The 24,581-nt window shown below is 42.1% G+C and overlaps 2 protein-coding genes across 4 annotated transcripts in view; one reads left to right on the forward strand and one right to left on the reverse strand.

Annotated features, from left to right (window-relative positions):
- Positions 1-8,854, reverse strand: part of smurf1 (SMAD specific E3 ubiquitin protein ligase 1) — a 17,789-nt gene extending 8,935 nt beyond the window's left edge. For all 3 annotated transcript variants that reach the window (XR_004659587.1, XM_034893770.1, XM_034893769.1), the window contains exons 1-3: positions 8,578-8,854; positions 582-620; positions 29-137 (exon numbers count right to left, since the gene is read on the reverse strand). Coding sequence is in view for 2 of the 3 variants with exons in the window: in XM_034893770.1 (XP_034749661.1) it covers positions 29-137; positions 582-620; positions 8,578-8,632 (203 nt within the window). In the remaining variant the exon portion in view is untranslated. The remainder of the gene's footprint in view (positions 1-28; positions 138-581; positions 621-8,577) is intronic.
- A 3,318-nt stretch (positions 8,855-12,172) lies between these two features.
- Positions 12,173-24,581, forward strand: part of LOC117957749 (myosin-16-like) — an 18,741-nt gene continuing 6,332 nt past the window's right edge. The window contains exons 1-32 of the mRNA XM_034893753.1: positions 12,173-12,376; positions 12,490-12,633; positions 13,405-13,561; positions 14,006-14,033; positions 14,140-14,236; positions 14,420-14,512; positions 14,642-14,705; positions 14,940-15,038; positions 15,642-15,749; positions 16,008-16,142; positions 16,292-16,393; positions 16,523-16,689; positions 16,800-16,970; positions 17,119-17,295; positions 17,581-17,766; positions 17,960-18,047; positions 18,215-18,332; positions 18,434-18,554; positions 19,003-19,139; positions 19,308-19,389; positions 19,478-19,651; positions 20,079-20,159; positions 20,260-20,406; positions 20,519-20,623; positions 20,726-20,812; positions 20,953-21,098; positions 21,378-21,468; positions 22,003-22,059; positions 22,195-22,281; positions 22,825-23,070; positions 23,196-23,313; positions 23,772-23,899. Coding sequence (XP_034749644.1) covers positions 12,173-12,376; positions 12,490-12,633; positions 13,405-13,561; positions 14,006-14,033; positions 14,140-14,236; positions 14,420-14,512; positions 14,642-14,705; positions 14,940-15,038; positions 15,642-15,749; positions 16,008-16,142; positions 16,292-16,393; positions 16,523-16,689; positions 16,800-16,970; positions 17,119-17,295; positions 17,581-17,766; positions 17,960-18,047; positions 18,215-18,332; positions 18,434-18,554; positions 19,003-19,139; positions 19,308-19,389; positions 19,478-19,651; positions 20,079-20,159; positions 20,260-20,406; positions 20,519-20,623; positions 20,726-20,812; positions 20,953-21,098; positions 21,378-21,468; positions 22,003-22,059; positions 22,195-22,281; positions 22,825-23,070; positions 23,196-23,313; positions 23,772-23,899 — 3,945 coding nt within the window. The remainder of the gene's footprint in view (positions 12,377-12,489; positions 12,634-13,404; positions 13,562-14,005; positions 14,034-14,139; positions 14,237-14,419; positions 14,513-14,641; positions 14,706-14,939; positions 15,039-15,641; positions 15,750-16,007; positions 16,143-16,291; positions 16,394-16,522; positions 16,690-16,799; positions 16,971-17,118; positions 17,296-17,580; positions 17,767-17,959; positions 18,048-18,214; positions 18,333-18,433; positions 18,555-19,002; positions 19,140-19,307; positions 19,390-19,477; positions 19,652-20,078; positions 20,160-20,259; positions 20,407-20,518; positions 20,624-20,725; positions 20,813-20,952; positions 21,099-21,377; positions 21,469-22,002; positions 22,060-22,194; positions 22,282-22,824; positions 23,071-23,195; positions 23,314-23,771; positions 23,900-24,581) is intronic.

Genomic DNA, 24,581 nt, shown 5'->3' on the forward strand with positions numbered 1-24,581 from the left:
TGTTGTGAGTGTGTTTTTGGAAACTCACAGGTCGTAGTGCTGATTCCATTTGGGGTCCAGTGTGCTCTTGACTGTGTCTGTAGAGTGGCATTGACCTGATCCGTCCACCACAACCTTGGCAAATGGATCTGGCAGGCCTGCACGAACACAGCTACAATTAATTGTTTGCATCCACCGCACTGAATCAAAAATAAGATAATATCCAAGTATTAAAAATATCTAATTTGGCCCAAGAACTGCAGATAACATATCTCCAGAACAAAGCTAAGCTTTCTTCTACTGCAGACATTTAGCAGATTAGCAGGCCTCTAACCCAATAACAGCATATTCTGTTTGGTAGCTGGTATTGTATAATTTAACATAGCATGGTGAAACTTGTGAAAGTGAGTATGAAGACAACGTGGAATTCAATATGACCATGACACAAAACAACAATGCCACCATTGCCAATATGTTTACAGTGTTGGTTTTGATGGCACGCACAGAGCCACATTGAACACAATCATCTCATCATATATACCAGTCGTCATAACGCATGCAAAATACATGCACATGAAAATGACCACAATATAGATACTTACGAAAGAAGTCTTTCTTTGCGAGGTTCTTGGCACATAATACTGCAAAAGATAAAATAATTATGAACTAAATGCCAACACACACAAATATGTAAATGATCTCTCGGTGTGTAGGCTGGTATAAATAAGTAAGCTGGTGCACATAAAAACTGTGTGGAGGAAGAATGCTGGTCGGTGTAATATATGAATGCCAGAGGATGGTAATGAGCAGGAAAGGTTATGGGACGTGCAGACAAGAATGAGCACTAAAGTATAGGCTAGTGTCAGGATCACCGCACACACACACACACACACAAACTGCTGTGGCAGGATGCCGTTTCTGCCACATCATCTTTGAGGAACCAGAAAGCAACGCTCGTATTGACCCAGCCTCTGAGAGTTTCTAAGTGTGTGTTAAGTATTTAGTTCACTGTGTGTGTGTGTGTGCGCAATTCCTTGTTATTTGTTTGCCAGACGACCTGCATGGTACTAGAGTTGGCATATCATTCTAGGTCAGCTCAGTGAGCACTGCCTTAAACCTAAAAAAACACAGCTGAACCAAAATAAACCAATTCATGGTAGAGTCCGACCGATATATTGGCGGGCATTTATAATAACTACATTTTATTTATTTAATTTTAAATATTCATTCATCAGCATCATTTATAATGACCGATAAATGATTTTGAATGAATATTTAAAAAAATGAACTAAAAAACGTACGATCAACCTTGTTATGAGCGCTGTTTACACAGTTTGTCCACCAGAGGGCGCTCTACAACGTTCCTGTTGGCAACAGATCTTTTTCTTTTTGCTCAACGGACTTTAAGTTTAATATTTTTATACATTTTATTTATCAGAACTTCAATATATTTTGATGTTCCTCTGTTCTGTTTTGACAATAAAAAAAATGTATTATCACATTATGTTAGTGAGAACTCATAAATAACTACTGTTAGGGAAATCTGTTAATGTTTTGTTACACGTTTCTGGATGATTTGTTTAAAAATAGCAGGATTTTGGATTTTTAAATAACCAAATATTTGTATTGTTATTGGCTTTAAAAATCCTTTATCAGTCTGGCTCTAATTCTTAGAAACACAATCATGTCACAAAAACCAGTCAGTCACAAAAACAGGTCTTGGTTTTAGGGCAGTGTGGGAACTGAACAATAACAAGCTGCGTGTTTGTATACAAGGCTGGTGTAATGCCCCGAAAAAGTGACTGCAACGTAAGTTGTTATTGAAATGAAAACCATAATAATATTTACACCGCGTGTCTAAAAATATCAGCTTTTAAACCAACCGTTGGGAACCTTGTGTGTCAAATATGTCAGAGTACATAAACATGTACATTTAGCTCTCCAAGCTAGCTTTATGTGTAAGTAGGAAACAAAAATATAGCTCAAGGATGTCACCAGGTCACACACGGCCGATTTAAACCACGTTGCCTACAGTAGAAGGTGTGTGCTTAACACAATAGGTTTTCAAGGCGTCTTTTTGTTTTACAAGATATTGGAGGCTGGAAGTCACTGAAATTACAAAATATCAAAACAATGCAATGCCCATTTCTCCGCTATTCTTGTTGAAGATAAAAAAAATAGGATCCCATTTGACCAATGAAGTTGAGTGTGTAACTATATCATGCCGATCATCTTTATACAGTTAGACGGGGCAGAGACTGGCTTAGAGGGGGAGGGAGTGACATCCTCTACATTGGTTTTAATGTCTGAAAGCTCAGTTTCCTCCTGTGCTACCAGAGCTTAATATTGGGTTTATACATGCCATTTTTTTAAGCCAAAACATTTGCAGATTCCAGTGTTTCCTATATGAGGGTTAGCGGCTTCTTTTTGTGTTAAGTAATTATATATTACATATTTTTAAATTGTATGTTGTGTTACTTGTTGTTCAAATAAAGCAAGCTATTCAAATGTCACCTCAGACTCTGGAAATTATTATTCTTTTTTTGATGAAATGATAACCAGATTTATCAAGAATGTAATATGCTGATTAATCAATCATGAAAATCATTGTTTGGTGCAACCCTCAAAACATTCTATGTTATTGTACAATGGTGCGGTTGTATTAGCAACATAAGGCGTGAAGATTGGTGGTATTGTCGTGGCTCAGAGACACAAAGGCCTCTCATGATCTATTCAGACCGGTCCTCACTGATTTGCTACAGCACGCAAACCGTTATCATAGCTTTGAGATCCAATTAAAATCTAGCATGATCGGGTTGGGCCCAGACAGCCATCTAGGAAGTTAGTCAGCCAGACAGTGGTTTAGGATGTGGTGACTGTGTGGTGGTGTAGATGTGTCTGGCATACAGGCTTTATTTCCTGTGATTAACCCGTGGAGAATGGCTGCAGGATATCCTTCCCTCTTCCTCATCGACCCCTTCCATTCCTCCTGCTCCTGACTCACACATTCCACATGGAGACCTCATCTCTTCTTCACAGACAGACACAATGAAAGAAACACAGCTGAAGTGGGACAGAATCACATTTCTAATTTGCCCTTGCTTCCTTTCAGACAAGCAGTAAAGGAAGACTTTCTCTGTAACGGTCGCTGCTTTGTAGGATACAAGGAGACGGGAGATTCTTATATCACTCCATCTCTCTTTTTTCCCCCCGTCTCTTGATTCCAGCTCTTCCGTGGTACTGAATGTGGGACAGACCCTTTTCTCAGCGTTTTACAAAACTCCTCTTTCTGCCAAGGTCACGGCTAGTAAAGACACCCACAGCTCAATTGCCCAACTGTTGCTTTCTTTTTTGACATTTATACCCTTTCGTATTTTGAAAATCTGAGAGCTGGAGAGAGCCAGCGGGGGGGAAAAAATCTATTCATCCAATCTTGAAGGAGGAGGCAGAAACAGTTCAAGGGAGATGATGAAAAAGGGGAGCTACCTCGCTCTGTACCACGCTAGAAACTCCTCTAAGGATTTTGAAGCCACAAGTTCTACAGTTGCACAATCAACAATCTCCAACAACTACTTCTGCAATTCAGCTTTAATCATGCACGTTAAAGCAGAATACCAGTCGACTTCAACACGTAGCTCTGTTGTCTGTAAATTTGGAGTGCTTTCACTATCGAGAAAAACGTATACAATCGGTGCTGCCTACACCGTGTTATCCTTCTGCTAGCATTCGCACCCAACAGGCTTCAACAGAGCACGTTTTAAACGTGTTTTTAGCCTCTCAACATGTTCAAAATGTCTTTAAAGGTGCCTGCCCATGTGAAGTGATTCCTTCCGAGTGAATCAGACTGTTGTAGATGTGACATAAATGCGTGAAAGTTGTGCTAATTCAGCTGTGTTAAGTTCTGGTGTAGGGCGTGCTAGGGACCATCTATAAACTACAACACAGAAAAGAGAAAGCAAAGATATGTAGGCTATCAATTTAATGATTAAATAAGGTAGTGTCTTCAAACTTACTTTAATACCTCAATTATAACTTGTGTCCTGCTAGTTGTACTACAGGACTTAGTTTTAAATAAAAAGCATATGCTTATTTTTTTAAATATGTTTGTATCTCTTTTCTGTGTTGTAGTTAGTAGACGGTCCCGAAGCACTCCTCACAGTATCAACACAGGAACTAAACAGAGCTGAATCAGCACAATTTTCATGCATTTCTTTCACATCTACTGCAGTCAGATTCGACGGGTTCCCTCGGAAGGAATCACTACACATGGGTAGGCACTCCTAATTTACAAACAGAGCTACATGTTGAAATTGACCGGAATTCTCCTTTAACCCTCATGTTGTCCTTGCGTCAAATTGGACCCATTTGCAGATTTTTCATCACAAAAAATTGGGCCTTCAAAAAAAGCTGAAAATATCAACATTAGAAATATCAAATAACTTTGGAAAAAACATCAAAAACAGCACCCATTACATTGAAAAGTGACAAAAATGTCAGAAAAAGCGATGCCTCTTTTTCATGGTTGACGGGAAGACAACACAAGGTTAAGCACAGAGAGCACTTGCTATCATTGAGGTGATGACAGGACATATAAAACTGTAGATTGGCAACTTTATGGAAGAATTGGAAGCTTGGAAAACTCATCGCTTCTTAAACCAAAGATAATGGTTGAGTTCTTCGGAACAGATGCCAGCTGTTTGTTAAAATCAATACTCCATACCAAAAAAAAGTATGAATACTAAGATCCCTCAGATAGACAGTACCGTTTCCGAGTGCACTCACAGGTTTCCAAGTAGAATAAATGTCTGTAGAGTAGCATGAAGTAGACTGACCCACATGAGATTACAACAATGTCACTTCCTGTGTAACCTTCTCCTCAAAGCAAAACAAAAGCAGCAGCAGACGCACACGTGAGCAAATATCTCACCTACTTAGTACCATGTGGTAACACTAACAAGTTGTTTGTTGACCAGTATTTTTTTTTTTTTTTAACAGCATCTCTCTCATCAACGTGCTTGTTGGGGCAATGGTGTCTCATTCTCAGTCCCTCCATTCTCAATTTCTACACTTCTGTGTGCTGTTGTAAGTGCATTCTTCACAAGCTGCCGGCTCATTAAGCGAGAGGATTAGAAGTGCTTATGCTTACTTCCTAAGTAAGCACGATTCCCACCTTTCCTCTCGCTCCCTTTCTTAAACTTGAACAGCTTTATGTGCCCTTATCTTTTGGTATGGCTCTTTTTTGTTTAAGTGTGTATTTCTTATTCTCTCACTTACCGGTCTGTCCTCTTTCCTTCCCTCTCTTGTAAGTAGAGTTCAACATTAGCACCTTCTACTAGCCAAATACTGGTAAAATATGTAAATGGATGGGAGATTTGCTTCACTCAACACCAACCAAAAAAACAATGGTTATCTATTAAGCGGCTGGTAAAGATTTAAACAATAACCAGCCATTTGGCTGGTGGAAGAAAAAAAATTAATTTTGAACCCTGGAAGTATCCCAAGTCTGTCCTTGGTCAAATCGGTGTTCAATCCGACTGCCTGGCAACAAAACCTAAGCAGCATGTGTTGCTTCCATGAGCTAATTAACATTATCCTGCTGAATCACTTGATTCTTTCATTTGTAAGACAGCTTTTTTTTCACAATAAAGCTTATTCATTCCCAAACAAAAACACCCTTTTCCTACTATTTGACCTATTCCTTTCCTGTATTTTGCATTGTCCTGACCCATGTCCTGCATTTTAAAACATTGCCAGCAGCGGGGGAACAAAGATGCTTAAAAAAGCACAACCTGATTTGGGGCTGGTGTTATTTGAAATCTTAGATGTTGAGCAAGCACGAAGTCATGCTGATACCAAATGACACCCTAATAATCAAACAAAAAAGAAAATAAATGAGTAACACTTTTTCAAATAATAAATAAACAACATTTGGATCAAGCATGTGGCTCTCACTTCCAGTACTTGACAGTGTTTGATACTCTGCTACAGGCACTTCAAACAGTATTTAGGTTCAATACACCTCCTATACCAGAAAGGAAAAGGCTTTTCCAGCAACTGTTTCTCTATAAAGTCAAATACTGTCCATTCACATCTCACTAGATCCCAAAACATGAAGCTAATGTGACACTTCTTCTTCCTTATACCTAGAGCAGACTAAACACTGTGCTGGCCAGCCAGGCAGGATTGTACTCCCATTGGCTCATTGCACATTCTTCACCCAATTAAAATTACACTCCTACCTGTTGGGGGGGGGGCTGGTTTACACACAGACTCCACAGTCTAAAACAGCCATACACACTTTCACTACTTTCTTTTATCTTAACTCGCCTGAATTATAACTTTTCAATAGAAGAATGACTTATTATTTGTTATTTTCCCAAACTACATATTGGATTGTCCGAAAGAACAAGATCCAGGGTACAAGCGGCCAAAATGAGTTTCCTCAGGAAGGTGCCTGGCGTCTCCCTTAGAGATAGGGTGAGAAGCTCAGTCATCAGAGAGGAGCTCGGAGTAGAGCCGCTGCTCCATTGAATCGAAAAGAGCCAGTTGAGGTGGTTCGGGCTTCTGGTAAGGATGCCTCCAGGGCGCCTCCCTAGGGAGGTGTTCCAGACACGTCCAGCTGGGAGGAGGCCTCGGGGAAGACCCAAGACTAGGTGGAGAGATTATATCTCCAACCTGGCCTGGGAACGCCTCGGGATCCCCCAGTCGGAGCTGGCTGATGTGGCTCGGGGAAGGGGAGTTTTGGGTCCCCTGCTGGAGCTGCTGCCCCCACGACCCGATACCGAAAGAGCGGATGACGATGGATGGATGTATTACATTAGTTAGTACTGGACCTATGCTTATACTGATGGATGGTATTATTACGGTATTTCATCAACTAGGGCTGCAGCTAAGGATTATTTTTGCATTGCCAATTAGAAGATAGGGCTGGGCTATGTGATAATATATATCTTGAAACAAAACAATATCAAATTGTCTATTGTATATATGGACTAGTGCAATGGCCAAATCGCGGGGGGAATATTTGTTAAAAGTAAAACATTTGTCCAGCCATTCTGAATTGAATGAATATTGTGGTGAGGCGGAGACCTCCCAGCCAACAAATTGTATTCTACAGACTAAAGACAAAAACTTTGTGTGGCACAGATACTCACAAAAATCACGTTATAATCATTTTGTATATTTTTTTCTTTCAAAAGTGATACCAAGGTAATCATTCCCTCCAGTATCATTAATCAATAAGGTAAAATATTCACAAAAATCTTTTTCCTCACATCGTGCACCCCTACTTATGTCCTGCTGGATTATTTTTTTATTATGAGTACTTGCACTGGACCTGGAAATGTTGCTGTTGCGAGTCTGGATAACTGTATGTGATACTGGCCAGTACAGATAAACTTGACCTTAACTGACCATAATAAGTGAAAAACAAAGATCTCTGAGTCTTATCATTTGTCAAAAACAATGCTCTACTCTTTCAAAATCCAGTTTCTGAAAATGAGGGTCAGAGTAAGCAAACAGACAGACAGCATGTGGCACTTCATCAGCATTTAAGAAAGCACTTTAACCAAAAAAAAAACATACATCACACGCATACACTTAACGTGCACTCTTGTGTGCATACAAACCACAAGAAGAAATATTTAGTCTGCCGGCCAGCACATATTTTGGTGTGTGTTTGCTGAACTTCGAATGAGAAGAAGGACAAGGCGTCTGCCCAGCGGCCCCGAGTGGTCATTTCCATTTGAATAGAGGCCGCTTGGTGCCCAGTGGGGTTACATTAGCTACAGTAAAAACCATTGTTCCAGCTGTGTCCGTGTGTTTGTGTGTAAGAAAGAAAGAAAGAGACTCCTATATACCCCACAGAGAAGAGCCTGACCCCAAAACGAACAAAATATTTGAGCTGAATAGAGGATGCCCAAAAGAGCAAACGTGTCAAGCTTCTCTGGGTAAAGATAAGTTCAACGAGTCAGACATTTGTCTTGCTACAGCTGACACAGCAGCGAATGCCTGTCAATACTCACGGATATTTTATGCTAGCATGTCAAATCTACCAAAGATTTCCACATAGGCTGTAGTTGACGTTAGCTTTTATCCGGGGTACAGAGCTCGTTGCATTTAGGTCAAGCTATGGGTTCGGCTGGTCAACCCAAAAACGGGTGTAGCTAGCAAGCGTTAGCGGTCAACGGTAACTACAATGTTACTATAAGCTAGCTAACGCTAGCTAGGAAATAAGTGTTAGCAATTGATAAAGTTTCTAAACGAGGTTTTCGAGAGTCGGTGTTTCCAATGACCTGTGAGCAGCCAGCCTAGATAGCTTTCTCAGCTGGGAAACACACATGATAGTGAACAGCTTCTTGATTGTCCTCTCGGTAATTTGGTTAGCATCTCAGCTAACAAGCTATATGTGCTGCTGTGTTTGCCACACAAAAACCGGATGTTTGGGCTAACAGCAGAGGCGAGAGCCTCGGAGACCCTTCGTGGTGTCTTGTTAGGTTTGCTATTAGCAACACTTTACAACAGCGGGTTGTAGTTAAAACATTTAGCCCCAGTTAAAACATGCACCGTAAGCGCTTTCTTTCGGTGTCGTTTTTTTACCTGTCAGTCGGATTTTGATGCTGGACCCGTTCCTCCGAGTCCCAGGATTCGACATCACTCCGGGAAAACGATCACTCAAACTTCCCGTTGGAGTCTCCCAAAATCACCGTTTCACCACTTAATGGGAACGCGAACAACTTAAGTTTAAAAACATGCGTTTTATTTTTGTTTTCTTCACGGGCGAAAATGTATTATTTCATCGCAAAGTCCTGCGCTCTTTCGAAATCCAACAACACGGGAGAGCATTTTCGGGCAGGCTCAAGCACGTACTGACGTCATGTCCTTAACGGGTATAACGCTACGGGCTCGTGTCCGGAAAGCGTGGGCATGCCCGTTTGAGATTCTTGCATTGAAGCCTTCAAACCATAAATACATGTTTTATATCAAAGTTTGAGACGTTTAGTTTGGCTTTTAATTCAGCTACTGTATCCTACATTATTTATAAAAAAAGAAAATTCCATGATCAAGATCATTCATGTTTATTAAGAGAAGTGAAAACAAGCTATTGTGTTTTTATGATATACAGACAATCAAACTTGAAACCTTAAGAAATCAAAAAAGCAGCATCATAATAAACATATACAATGGGAAATAAACGATTACCATTAAATAACTTCTTTAATACCACCAGCCCCTGGAGATTTGGTCTCAAAACATATTACTAACAAAGGGTAGGATGTTATGCATGCTTTTGTTATGGTTATTTTCTTCTTCTCAGATTATCCCCCACAATCAATCAATTTCAAATGCATGGCTATTATCAACAATCTCAACATCTAAGAGCTTGTTTTTGCTGTTGCCTTCACCTCCCTCCCAAACCTCACCAAGTTCTCATTTAAACTCAGCATTTTTGATTATTTAACTGCTCCACAATAATAAGTCCGTAATATTAACTTCTTCATCAGGACCAAAATTAAACCATCACGTAGGCTAGCAGTGACGCTGTTTGCAAAGTGAATTCATTTGAAAACTCAAAGGCTTTTCAAGTGTCTGTGGAAACCAAGTGAAATCACAACTATGAGTTATCCACCAGGTTTGTGATCAGGGAAATCAATGCAGGCGAACCACAAGACCACATGGACAGGGAAAAGGTTAATGGGATTTTAGTTGCTTCTTGGATTAAAAGGTCAATGTTTGGGACTGTATGTATTTGAACTAAATGCCGGTACATGGTAGATTAGTCCCAAACCAAAAATGTGGTCATAAAACGTCACAACAAGCATCTGAAAATTAAAAAGTTGGACCTTTTGATGCTTGATGCTAATGTTAGGCGATCACCAACCCAGCAAATTGTTGTTAAAGCCGTGCCCCAAGCATGGCTAAAAAGTCAATGTGAGGACAAGAATACAGATGTTACTATTCAGCAGAATAATGAGAAGGTGTTCCTCATACAGTTAGTATTCGTTATTGGAGCTTTAAATGCAACAAGATACAAGACATCATATATAGTGAATTGTTTAAACTGCATGTATGCACAAATCTAATGGACGATAATAACATTTTGACCCAAGAATACAGATAGGACATCAACTCAAGTAAATCCATACATCTATTTCATCTAAATTGTTATGATATGCTTAAGAAAACGGTGGTGAGGATTGTAAAGTAAGGTCTGGTCCGCTGAAGGTTGAGGGGGAATTGGGATGGCAGGGATAATGGCTGGAGGGATTTGGCTCTTTGGCAGCAGTGGGGTTAGCTACAAGGCAGCATTATTAGCTGGTGGAACAATGGACCCTCTCAACAGCCTGTTTACAGGGCACGGTAAATCCACATTAGCAGTGACACACACACACACAGACACACACACAGACACACACACACACATGCGAGGGACACAGGTGGAAGTGTTAATTTCGAGGTCCTTCAGTCTTCCCCTTCATTAAAGCATTTTGAATTGCTCTTCTTCCCACGTTTACTTTTTGTTTTCTACAAATGCATTAGATCTAACACCCTACAGGTGGCCATAGGATCACCAGAAACACACACACACACACACACACACACACACACGCACGCACACACACACACACACACACACACACACACACACACACACACAAATTAGTTTATCCCTCTGAAACGCTCATGTACAGCTGTTAGTATGATTATGGGATTATGTGTGTGTGTGTGTGTGTGTGTGTGTGTGTGTGTGTGTGTGTGTGTGTGTTTGAGCACATGTGACTACAGGGTGTGTGTATGTATTCAATGTGCCAATGGGACCCCTGAGACCAACTGAGTGTGTTCACAACTACTTAAATAATTCCAATCATAGAGTCAAACTTAGTTGTACCCCTGGGACACGCACACAGTTACAGTTATGAGGGTGAAGTCATTCATTGCGCAGAACACTTGGGAAATCGTATTGGGTGACCCAGTGTGAGTTTGTTCTCACAAAATGAAAAAAGAGAGAAGAAGGGGTTAAGAAGAAATTCAAAGAAAAGAACATAAAGAGAGACAGTGGAAGCGAGGGACATCATATACATACTGAGAATCTATGGCATGCCCAATGAAAACTGATAACAAAAAACATAAAAGCTAAAAAATATGCACAAATCGAGAGTTTTGGACGAGTCAAATCCATTACCTCTCCCGACGTTGATTCAATGTGTGTGATTAACGTCAGTCTGAGCCCCCTTCATGGAACAGGATCACCAGCTGCCTCAATTCTGAGGAATCTAGTGAAAATTGAGGCGGCATTGTAGATACTATCAAGACAGTGAGGCTAAAAAGAGCAAGCCAGCTTGGGTGGCAACACAAGTTTTCTTCTCATCATGTGAGTTGCTAGGGCACAACTCTTTCATATTTGACCTAGAATCAAACTCTGTCTCACAGTCTGAATCTGTTTGAAGAGAACATGTGACACACATACCCTGCCATAGATAAGAGACCCACATACCCTGCCATATACAGAAGAGCTGCTTTCATTAATGGCACGTCACATTTTTTGAGTCAGTGGTTTGAAATAGGGCAGTCGTAGAGCAACAGACTGAAGAGAAAGGTAAGAAGAAAAATGGTGCCATCTGTCTCTGGTTCAATGATTAAATGGCCACAGATTTTAATTTAAGGTGTGTTCGTCATCCCAATTCTCACTTGGCGGCACAGAGAGAAAGCCATTGAAAGTTTCAGAGAGGCACTGTGGGATGAAAATCGAGGTGTGGGAGGGCGCGGAGGTGGAGAAGATGGCTCAAGTGATGTGGTGAGGAAAGGAGATGGTTTCACCCTGAGTGATGGCTTTCCAGGGAAACCCTAAATGGACGGAGGCAGGTTGAAAAATTCCCAGATCCCCCACTGCCATGTAGATCGGAGGGATGAGACCTCTGGGTGATGGCTGGTTTTAGATTTGTGACCATATCAGGAAGGAGAAGGCCTGATATAAAACAGCATGGCCTCAGCTCACAGACCCATATTCTTCCTGAACGTACCTCCACCTCCTGCATTGGTGAGTATCTTAGTACTGCATCCTGTTTAACTGAAGGCCAATGTCCTTTCTTTTACTTCTAATACTAAAACCCTGATTCCTCTCCATTGCCCAGCCTCTAGGTAAGTGAGCTGGTCAGTTGGTTGGTGTGCGTTGGTGACAGCAGCAGCAGCAGCCATGCCATATAAAGGTGAATGCGGGGACGGTGTGGACCCCATGCCGTTCCTGGTTCCCTCAGAGAAGGAGCGCCTGGATGCTATGAATAAACCATACGACATCAAGCACTCCTGCTGGGTCAAAGATGAGAAGGAGGCTTTCATCGCTGGGGAGATTCAGTCTGAAGATGGGGACAAAGTCACCATCAAAACCACCAAGAACAATGTAAGACTAATGCTGCGCTTTTTTTGTCTCAAAGATTTACATTTAGGAAGTAAAAGTGAGCTGATTGTTACAATCATGACATTTTTGAATGAGTGCTTGTTCTTTCTGGTCAGACTGTGACTGTGAGGAAGGATGACGTCCATCAGATGAACCCTGCTAAGTTCTACCAAGCCAGCGACATGGCCAACCTGACTTTCCTCAACGAGGCCAGCGTGTTGGAAAACCTGCGCAGCCGCTACGTCAGCATGAGGATCTATGTAAGCACTACCCAAACCTATGCAAAACCAGTAGAAAAACTATGCTTGTTGCCCTACATAACTGTAATGTTATCATGTCAACCAAAAGCTGAATGGATTTCAGCACCCATTTTACAAATAAATATCCCTTTGTACACCATTTGTGGCACAACTCAGCCTATGAAAACAGATTTTTATAGAATAAGTGGGTGTGGGGAGTTTAACAGACACAGGCAGAGTGGGTCTAATGAAAATATGCTGTGCGTTGCATTGTATAAAATGTAGGATTCAATATCTTTGGTAAGATACAAAAGTCCCAAATTCTAGACTTTTCCATGATTAGCACCAGACCTTTCTTGTTAAATGCGTAGTGTAAGTTCACCATAATCACACAGGATCTCACCCACCACCTTCACCAAAGTTTTTAGTTACTGCCATCAGGTCGACACTACAGAGTCCAATTTAAGGAAAAACGTGTATAAAAAATCCTCACACTGAACACCCATCCATAGACAACATCAAACATTCAGGCTTCTTCTTGCACTGATTTTGCATGTTGAACATGTTTGCACACTCACAGTTATTACACTGTTTCTATACAGTATGTATCCTAATGTTCTTACATCATTTTTTTGTCATTTGAGCCTGCCAGGCAATGTTTCTCTAATCTTATCTTATCTGATCATAAAGGTGCTCATGAACCAGATTTGTGTTTACATTACTGATTTTGTTGATCATTTTATCCTGCTGCATCCTTCAAATTCTTTTTACACGCTCCCTTTCCCCTTCTAGACCTACTCAGGCCTCTTCTGTGTGACGATCAACCCGTACAAGTGGCTGCCCATCTATGGCGCTAAAGTGGCCCAGATGTACAAGGGGAAGAAACGCAACGAAGTTCCTCCTCACCTCTTCTCCATCTCTGACAACGCCTACCACGACATGTTGATGGGTGAGGCAAGGGCAATTGCAGGGGGGGGTGGGCAATTAAAGTGCAGGGAAGGAAGATATTTTAATCGGTCTTAGGTCATTGATGGGTGAGGGAAGGGAGTTGGCAAAGACAAGAGGTAAGCATGCAAGTGGTATGTGGTGATTTAAGATGAACCCCCCTCGAGATGAATTACTTGAAAGTCATTAGACTGTTCTTCATTTGGAAAGAGGGAGTGGGGCAGTTGTGTGTAATCAGTGTGGCTTGTTCAGGGAGCAGAACAATATTTGAAGTTATAATATGGCATCAGGGAAGAGCTGCCAGCTGTCTGTGTTCTTGGTGCATGCTGACAGAAAATCTCAGCAGTCCTCTGATCTGCTCAGAGGGAAATCAGCAGTAATTATTCTCGTCTCTCTCGCACTCTCTCTTTGTTTCTTCTTCTGCCCTCTTTATGTCCCACCATTGCAGAGCATGAGAACCAGTCCATGCTGATCACGTGAGGACAACATGTCGTTTTTATTTGCACGTCCCATACAAATACAAATACAACCTGCATGTCTCACTATTGCAGTGTTGACACCTGATTCGTTTCTCCCCTCCAGCGGAGAATCTGGTGCCGGCAAGACTGAAAACACCAAGAAGGTCATCCAGTACTTTGCCAACGTTGGAGCTTCTGGGTGCAAAGCCTCTGACTCCAAGGCAAGTGTGTCATTGTGTGTGCACAGGCATGATATGTTGCTTTTCTTCTTTGACAAAATCATGCAAATCATGAAAAATCATGCATTCTCTTCTCTTCTCTTCTCTTCTCTTCTCTTCTCTTCTCTTCTCTTCTCTTCTCTTCTCTTCTCTTCTCTTCTCCTCTCTTCTCTTCTCTTCTCTTAGGGCTCTTTGGAGGATCAGATCATTCAGGCTAACCCAGTGCTGGAGGCATTTGGCAACGCCAAGACCATCAGGAACAACAACTCCTCACGTTTTGTAGGGACATGTATAAAAGAAATCATCATCAGATCTTTTTTTTACATTGTCAAATTAAACAATGAATGTCCATGTGATGAAAACAGTACAATCAGCAAATTTGTGAGCATAATATTTACGTCCTTTTAGGGAAAGTTCATTCGCATTCACTTTGGGCCAACAGCTAAGCTGGCTGGTGCTGACATTGAGAGCTGTGAGTGGATTTTATTGATTGATTTATTTTATTTTATAAATTATTTTGGATAAATACCAAGTCTTGGTTTTTACGTGATTTGTAAAGTGAATAAAATAAAGATGTTATCATGTGGAAAAAACATTACCTGTAACAGGAATGTAATGAGCATCCTTTAAAGCAGCTTGTCTTGTTGTGTCTGTGGTATTTGTGTGTCTGTCACTGTGACTATGTTTGTGTGTCTGTGTGCTTCAGATCTGCTAGAGAAATCAAGAGTGATTTCCCAGCAGGCTGCTGAGAGAGGATACCACATATTCTACCAACTCCTGTCTGGAAGGAAGCCACAATTCATAGGTGAGAATATTAAGGCTTTAGTGTGCACCTTTTTTTAAATATTAATTATCCATTACAATCAAGCCATTGCCAAATGAGTTGATACAAAGCTAATTAAGACCATCAGGTCCACACAACTCTCTCTGTATGCCTTAGAGTGAAGATAATTATTCTTCTGAAGAGCCCATCATGTTTTTTAATCCTCCATGTCCTCCTTGGCTACTAGCAACTGCATGGGAGTGGTTTACGGAAGGCTTGTGTATCATGTGGATGTAGTGACAGTTTTGCCCTTCACTCATTTGGCCTGAGATTCCTTTTGTCACACCAAACATACTTTATAATGTGACAAAAGAAGAAATTTGGTAAAGGAAAGTTTTCAAACAAACGTATGAAGATGAGACCATGAATTAGTGATGATGATAAACAGTGAAATACTTAGCTAAAGGAAGGGATAAACTGTTAAACTGGCTTGGAAACCACTGTTAACATGATCCTTTCAGTTGGTAATAATATCTGTTATTTTGACCTTTTTTGTTTTTTGACTGTCCAACTCCGTTATTTTTAAATGTACTTCATAAACAAAGTTGAGAATTATTAAATATTGTCCTAATGTATGTCTTCCAGAGGCTTTGCTGTTGAAGCCTGACCCCAAACAGTATGTGTGGGTGTGTCAGGGAGTCACTGTGGTGGATAACATGGATGATGGGGAGGAACTGCTGCTCACTGATGTGAGTTCATAGTTTTCTGTGTGATTCATGTTATTATAAGTTATTCATGCTGTGCTTTGTATTTATATAAGTAATAAAGACTGACACACGTCTTTGCATGACCAATAAGAAATCATATAAATGAGCCTGTTGATGGTACTATTGCCTTTGTGTCTTTGTGTAACTGCTGTGCAGCTCTGACATTCTCTCTCTCTTTCTCTCTCTCTCTCTCTCTCTCTCCATCTCTCTCTCTCTGTATGTATACTTGTGAGTCCATAGGAAGCCTTTGACGTCCTTGGCTTTACTTGTGATGAGAAGATGAGTGTGTTCAAGTTGACTGGAGGTATAATGCACTTTGGTAACATGAAGTTCAAACAGAAAGCCAGAGAAGAACAGGCTGAGGTGGATTCCACTGAGGGTATGAAACGTCCACCTCTCTCTCCCTTCTCATTAGTTTCTTTTTCCTTGTGTGTATGTCTGTTCCGACCCATTTTTCAGCATGTTGCAAGACATTGGTGAAATAATTAAATTCATTCCTCGTCCCCCACTCTCCTTCCCTCCCTAAAGTGGCCGACAAAGTTGCCCACCTCATGGCCATCAACTCTGGGGAGCTGCAGAAGGGCATAACGCGCCCCAGGGTCAAAGTTGGCAACGAGTTTGTGACCAAAGGTATATTACAAAGACATTGTTTAGATGATTCTATTTTTAAAAAATGGAAACAAAGACTAACCATTGAGGGTAGTTACAATATTTACTCAGTTATATACTCAGTTACATTATTTGAACATGAACTGTCAGGTCAGAACCAGGACCAGTGTGTGTACTCCATCGGTGCTTTGGCTAAAGCCATCTATGACCGCATGTTCAAGTGGATGGTGACCCGCATCAACAAGACCCTGGACACCAAGATGCAACGGCAGTACTTCATAGGAGTGCTAGACATCGCCGGGTTTGAGATCTTTGAGGTGATCTTTCAATAGAATCCTTGGATGAGACATAGTAATGTCTTTTCTGCTCCATTATTTGTCAAGCTTATCTCATCCTCCAGTGATCCAACTCTGTCTTTACTCTCCAGCTCAACAGCTTTGAGCAGCTGTGCATCAACTTCACTAACGAGAAGCTGCAGCAGTTCTTCAACCACCACATGTTTGTGCTGGAGCAGGAGGAGTACAAGAAGGAGGGTATAGACTGGGTCTTCATCGACTTTGGCCTGGACCTGCAGGCCTGCATCGACCTGCTGGAGAGGGTAACAAACACACACACATACACACATATACACACGCACAAACACACACACACAGACACACACACACACACACACACACAGTCAGCATAAAGTTTGCAAATTTGGATATGCAGTGTCTTGAGTACACCATATACTTTCTATCTTGTAGCCTATGGGGGTTTTCTCCATCCTGGAAGAGCAGTGTGTGTTTCCAAAGGCAACAGACGCAACCTTCAAAGCAGCTCTCTATGACAACCACTTGGGCAAGTCTCCCAACTTCCTCAAGCCAAAAGGGGGGAAGAAAGGACCCGAGGCCCACTTTGAACTGGTGCACTATGCTGGCACTGTAAGTACTGGATTGCTGTAGCATTTGACATGAAGATGTTGGTGGCTAAACAATGCACACATGCCTCAGTAGGGATGTGAAAAAATGTGTGTATGTGTTTGTGTGTGTGTGTGTGTGTGTGTGTGTGATGTGTGTTTGTGATGAGGAAAAGCAGAGTTTAAAGATAGTAACAAACATATGCGTGCATTGCCTTAGCTACTCATCAGAATGTTGCTGATAATAAAGTAAAGTAGGATGTGTAACTGTGTGTACATAAGTCCGTAAATTTGTTTGTGCCTCTAACAGGTGGGGTACAACATCACTCACTGGCTGGAGAAGAACAAAGACCCTCTGAATGAGACGGTGGTGGGACTCTTCCAAAAGTCCTCCATGCCTTTGCTGTCTCTGCTCTTCAAAGAGGAAGAGACCGCCGCAGGAGCCAAGAAACAGAAGAAAGGCTCGTCCTTTCAAACCGTCTCCAACTTCTACAGGGTAACTCACACAGACACACGGGGATGCTTACACACACACACACACACACACACACACACACACACACACACACACACACACACACACACACACACACACACACACACACACACACACACACATTTAAGAATACTGCAGCTCTCACAGCATGCTCACAATCTCATAGATATCTTTGACTGTTTGTGTACAACAGGAACAACTGAACAAGCTGATGAGCACCCTGCGAAGCACTGCTCCCCACTTTGTACGCTGCATTGTGCCCAATGAGTTCAAAAAGTCAGGTGAGTGGGTAAAAACATGTGCTTTGATCTATTGTCAAGATCCTGAAGCCACTGTATGAATTTGACGCACATGATCACAATGCTCACTATGTTAAGAACTGTCTTCTTTTTGAGACATCAAATATTCACTACACACTGGTCATGGTTCTCGCCGCCATGTTGTTAAGGTGTGACAGATAACCACCTGATCCTGCACCAGTTAGCATGTAACGGCGTGCTGGAGGGCATCCGTATCTGCAGGAAAGGATTCCCCAACAGACTTCAATACCCAGAATTCAAACAAAGGTCTAACTCCTATTCTTTCTGTATTCATCTCCATTGTTCCAGTATTCATCGCCATGTTACTTAAACTTCAGTCACATTTTTCCTTTCCCGATGTCTTGCAGGTACTACATCCTCAACCCAAACGTCATCCCTAAGGGATTTGTTGACAACAAGAAGGCCTCCGAGCTCATCCTGAGTTCAGTTGGCCTGGATAATACAGAGTACCGCATCGGCCACACCAAGGTACACCGCTGTTCTAAAACACAACACATTTAAATGATATATCTTACCGAACAATACATATTAATCAATAGTGAAGTACTTTACAGTCTGCATCCGCACTCTCTCAGTCTCTGCACCATCCCTTTCTACATATACAGTTTGTGGTTTAGTTGTGACATCACAACTGTGTCCTGAGTCCAACTCGTTTAAAGGTCTGGTCTCTGAATACTGGCTGTGTGCATTTCTCTGTGGATTGAGTGCTTTGAGACTTTCACAGTATTCATACAGCACCTTAACCTGTACTATCATTTAAAAAGACATGGAAATCTCAGTTTTTACAATATGGGACATTTAGCAAATCAGAGCATACTGTTCATCAGATAAAAGCTTTCCCCTCAGTTTTCATCATTTTTTCACACCCCTCCTGTTCTTCCCTCTTTCACCTGTCTGCTTTTTCCTCCCTCTACAGGTGTTTTTCCGCGCAGGAGTCCTGGCAAAGATGGAGGACATGCGTGACGAGAGGCTGGCAAAGATCATAACCATGCTGCAGGCTCAACTTAGAGGAATTCTAATGAGGATTGAGTTTAAGAAGATGGTGGACAGACGGTCAGTGTGTGCCGGTGTTTCTGTGTGCACCATGTGTGTTCTTCCATAAGAAAGCTGGGTCACAGAGATGGAGTAAATTTTGGTTGATTATGTGTACATACGTCTTCAGTGTATGTTTTTAAATGCTAACAGTGTTCCTATGTTCATATGTGTGTGTGTGTGATGTAGAATTGCACTGATGGCCATCCAGCGAAATGTGAGGAAGTTCCTTCAGTTGCGCTTCTGGGGCTGGTGGAAACTCTACACTAAGGTAAAATGATTGACTTTAGTGTCTTGCCAAATGAGAAATTATCATCATTATCATGTTAATCAGCATATTTCCTGCCATGCTCCCCCAGGTGAAGCCTCTGCTGATGGTTGCCCGTCAGGAGGAGACCTACAAGGCAAAGGAAGAGGAGCTGAGGGTGGCAGTGGAGAGAGTCAAAGAGCTGGAGGGCAAGATCAAAGATCTGGAGGGGAGGATGGTCAGTCTGTCACAGGAGAAGAACGACCTCGCTCTGGCGCTGGCTGCAGTAAGTGCACATCTGCATTTAAGTCACGATGGTTTTCTGAATAATAGAAACAATCTCTGTCTACAACCCTTTCCAGAATAACAAAAGACTCTTCTGACCATCTGGATCAGTCATTTTGCACTCTGCCAAGGGGTCCTTGAAAAGTTTCCAGATTCATTCACCTAAATTATCATGATGTAAAAAAAAATATATTTTTGTTTACAAAGCCTTCACAGTTAAACAAATAAATATATTTTAAAATCTAAAATGGTTCATAAATTACATTCTAATCCACAAAATCTAAGGTGCTCCCCGTCTGCAAATCAAACTCTGGTCTTCTGCGTCACTGGCCGATACTGTCCACCATACCAATGAGGAGAGGGTTATGTTATGTCCATAAAATTCAAACAATTATGTAATAAAAACACAACACCTTGTCTCCCCACAGGAGCAGGACACACTGGGGGATGCTGAGGAGCGCTGCACCCAGCTGATGCACCAAAAGGTCCAGATGGAGGAGTCATTGCAGGTAACATGATGCACATGAACCACGTTATAAGTGTTTCTGTCTATGTGTGAAATCTGGTAATAAACATTTTGGAAAGTTATCCAACTGTCCTGTGTCTTAGGATCTGCGTGAGCGCCTGGAGGAAGAGGAAGGCAACACAGCCTCCCTTCATGGCCAGAGGAGGCAGCTGGAAGGGGAACTGACTGAGTTGAAGAGAGACCTGGAGTCTCTGGAGTCCACACTGGCCAAGACTGAGAAGGAGAAACAGGTAGAGTGGAACCTGATGAGAGAGGAAATGCAGTACTGTAGCTTTGGAGATGTAGTTTATTTCCCAATGGATAAATGGACCCAAACTAAATTATGTTCAATGGTGAGTTTAGGGTCTGGACTTCAAGGTGCGAAATCTGACGGGTGACCTGAGTCAGAGAGACGACCATGTGGCCAAGTTGCAGAAGGAAAAGAGAGCTCTGGAGGAACTGCAACAGGTAGACAAACACACACATGGCAACATGCATGCACACAAACTAATATTTAAATACACACTTTTGGCTTTAATAGTGACCAAGACATTTTTATAATTGAATCAGAAAACTCTGGAGGATCTCCAAACAGAAGAAGACAAAGTTAACCATCTGACCAAGACCAACAGCAAGCTCAACTCCCAAGTGAATGAGGTACTGTACGTGACCTGAAAAATTTTGTCTTGTTCATGACTTTTTGAAACTCTGCAGAGCAGGAATACATTATGTGCACACTTGCAGCTGAATATACTCAGCTTTAATGTATGGGTTTGTGTGTGCGTGTGTGTGTGTAGCTGGAGGACTGCTGGGAGCAGGAAAAGAGGATCAGGGCGGAGGTGGAAAAAGCGAGGCGGAAGGCAGAGGGAGACCTGAAGATGACCATAGAGAACCTGAATGAGATGGAGAACGCTAAGCTCGACCTGGAGGAGGTTATTAAAAAGTATGAGACAGCCAACCAACACACACACACACACACACACACACACACACACACACACACACACACACACACACACACACACACACACACTGATAAGTTCCTTAACTTGTAGTATCTTGACGCCTGACTTCCTGTACGTTTAACATACAAAACTACCATTTATCACTACAGTAGTCATATCTTTTTGTGTCCCTCACTCTCTTTTGGGAGAAACACACTGTTTGTCCCATTGGTTTCTGATTCCACTGCTGCGTGTGTGTTTTCTGTGTGTTTATCCAGGAGAGACTTTGAGATTAACAACATGAACTCGAAGCTGGAGGACGAACAGGCTCTCAGCTCCATGCTCAGCCGCAAGCTCAAAGAGCACCAGGTTTGTGGTTAGAGGAGCAGACGTCTGCGGGCTTTTTAGTCCATGAAGCACCACACTAGCTGATTTCAATCGCTCCTTTGTCTGTGGGTTAACACAGCTAGGAGGAGCTATTAAGACGATGGGATTATGAGAAGCATGTAGTTGTTGTTCCTATAAATATTGGGCTAAATGTGTTATTTATTTATTTGTCATGTAATGTATTTTTATGTAACGTATTTATGTACATGTAAATTTCATCCCCGGCATGGCTGACAGGATACGTTGGTCTTTCGGTTGGTGACTTACTGACTTTGATGATCCTCCATCAGGTCAACATTTGCAACCCAAACTAAGTTTTGTGGCTTCAAATTAATGCTAGATAAAGGTGTGCAGGAAAGGTGAACTGCAAATTAAAAAAAGAGAGGGAGCAGTGTGGGGGTGTGAGGTTAGGAAGTAGGGGAGAGGGTGTAGAAGTTGTAGAAGAACTAAAGAGGGATGATAAATTATCTTGTTTTTGTTGTTTGTACTCTTGCACACATTTGTTCTTCCATTCAGGGCCGCATAGAGGAGCTGGAGGAAGAGCTGGAAGCTGAACGAGCCATGAGAGCCAAGGTACAGACCAAGCCTCATACATTAAATAACTGCAGAATTCCAATTGTGTATTCCCATATTGACAAGTAGGAATACACTGGCAGGTGGAATATTACCAATGGCAATTAGAGATTGGGGTTGTCTGTTCACTGAAAGGTGGAGAAGCAGAGGGCAGAGCTATCCCGAGATCTGGAGGACCTCAGTGATAGGCTGGAGGAAGCGGGAGGAGCCACCGTCGCCCAGGTGAGTGGGACTGACAGCTGTCAATCAATCAGAGGGTGGTCTCACATTGCCAGACCTTCCTCCACAGCGCTCCGGAGGAGGGTCTGGCTAGTCCACATAACATTCCCGGATGGGAAAAAAACATGCCCTGGTTTATGTGAACCAAGTACACAAGGGACACAATGACGATGCCGCTGCAAAACAGCCTTGGAAAGGAACTTGTACATTCAAAAGTTGTTCTAGGAGTGCAACAGAAAATCTGATTGGAAAGATAGTCTAGCTAGCTGTCTGGATTTACCCTGCAGAGATCTGAGGAGCTGTTAGCGCAGTCCTTGGAAATCCACCGGAGTTTAGGAAGCCGACACATAGATAGTGGAAGGTACGGGACATCCGGCCAAAATGAGGGACATCCGATGGAATTTCCGGCAGGCACCTAAACAATCCCAGAAACGAAACGTCGCCGATGTAGACTAATCAGAGGGTAGGACAACCTCAGGGTTGGCTGTTTTGTTCATATTTGGAAAACATTAACTGTGGTCATTTTGAACCCTGACAACCATTCAGATCGAGCAGAACAGAAAGCGGGAGACTGACCTGCTGAAGCTGAGGCGGGAACTGGAAGAGGCAGCGCTCCAATCAGAGACCACGGCGGCAGCGCTGAGGAAGAAGCACTCAGACGCAATGGCTGAGCTGGGCGAGCAACAGGAGAACCTGACCAGGCTGAAAGTTAAACTGGAGAAGGACAAACAGAGCATGAAGGCAGAGATCGAAGACCTCAATGTAACTATGGAGGCCGCTCAGAAAGCAAAGGTATTACTACATCATTTTGGAATATAGCGTGTGATTAGCTCAATCAAGAAAAAACACACATCAATTTAAACCCGCACACACTTCTGTTTTTGCACCCGTGTGTATTTGGGTGTTTGCATGTATAGATGAACTCTGAGGTCCACGCCCGTAAACTGGAGGACAATCTGGCAGAGGCTAATGCTCGCTTGGCTGAGATGGAACGCACTCAGACTGAGCTCAACACTGCCAAAATCCAGCTGACCTGTAAGAACACACACACACACACACACATAAACACACAAACACACACACACACACCCACAGTGCGTCATGCCACCTTTGTGGGGACCCCCTATTGACACAATGTATTCCCCAGCCCATTGCCCTAACCTTAAACCAGCCCCACTAAATGCCCAGCTTTAACCCTTGTCCTCACCCTTACCATAACCTAATTCTAACCCTAATCCTAAAACCCAGTCTTAACCCTCAAACAGCCCTTTGAAGTTGTGGAGTCCAGCATTTTGGGCCCCATAACCCCACAAGTACTGCACTCCCCGTTTTTGCACAAATGTAGTTAAACAAGAACAAACACACAAGCACGCACGCACGCACGCACGCACACACAACTCTAAATGCCCACAAAGAAAAACGTGGACTTTTTCATGTCCTATTCTTTGTGTGTGTGTGTGTGCATGCATGTGTGTTTATGTGTGTGTGTGCAGCGGAGAACAATGATCTGAGCAGGGAGTTGGACGATGCTCAGAGTAAGCTGACCCAGGTGACCAGGCTGAAGGCCTCCCTCACCGCGCAGGTCGACGAGCTCAAGCGACAGGTCGATGAGGAGAACAAGGTACAAGTCACCAAAAACACACACACTCATTCATTTAATCTATACTTAGAAGTAACGTGTGATAGGTTTACACATTTTCACCGCTGAGAGCTGCATAGTTCAGCCTCAGTCTCAGTTGGTGCCTTGCAAATAGGCCCGTCGGCAAGGCTTTTGTGGTGTGAGGGTGACTGGTTTTGAGATTGAAACAACCAGTGGAAGAAGTATTTAGCTCCTTTAATTAGGTCAAAAGTACTAATACCTGACGGTAAATTACTTTGCGTGTAAAAAATCTCGCATTGAAAAATTACTAAAGTAAAAGTATGTAAGTATCATCAAATATTAGAAGTAAAAGTAGTCAATGCAGAAAAAAATCTTCACATTTTAGAAACTGTAAACAATCCAAACAGTATGTTCAATGGTCTAATCATTTCAGCTGGACCATAGGCCTATATGTTATATATGTTGAGCAGTTTGATTTATAAAATAAGATTGTTTTTATAAACTGTGTGTTTTGTGCACAAAAATCGTAATCTGTATAGTAACTAGTAACTAAAACTCGTATCAATGTAGTGGAGTAAAAAGTACAATATTTCTCTGAGATGAAGTGGAGTAGAAGTAGATAGTGGCATGAAAAGAAAAGACTCAAGTAAAGTACAAGTACCTCAAATTTGGTTGCGTTTTGTTTCCTTTAAAAACACCTCCT

The sequence above is a fragment of the Etheostoma cragini genome, chromosome 15 (genome assembly GCF_013103735.1).
Source record: "Etheostoma cragini isolate CJK2018 chromosome 15, CSU_Ecrag_1.0, whole genome shotgun sequence".
NCBI classification, from domain to species: domain Eukaryota; kingdom Metazoa; phylum Chordata; class Actinopteri; order Perciformes; family Percidae; genus Etheostoma; species Etheostoma cragini.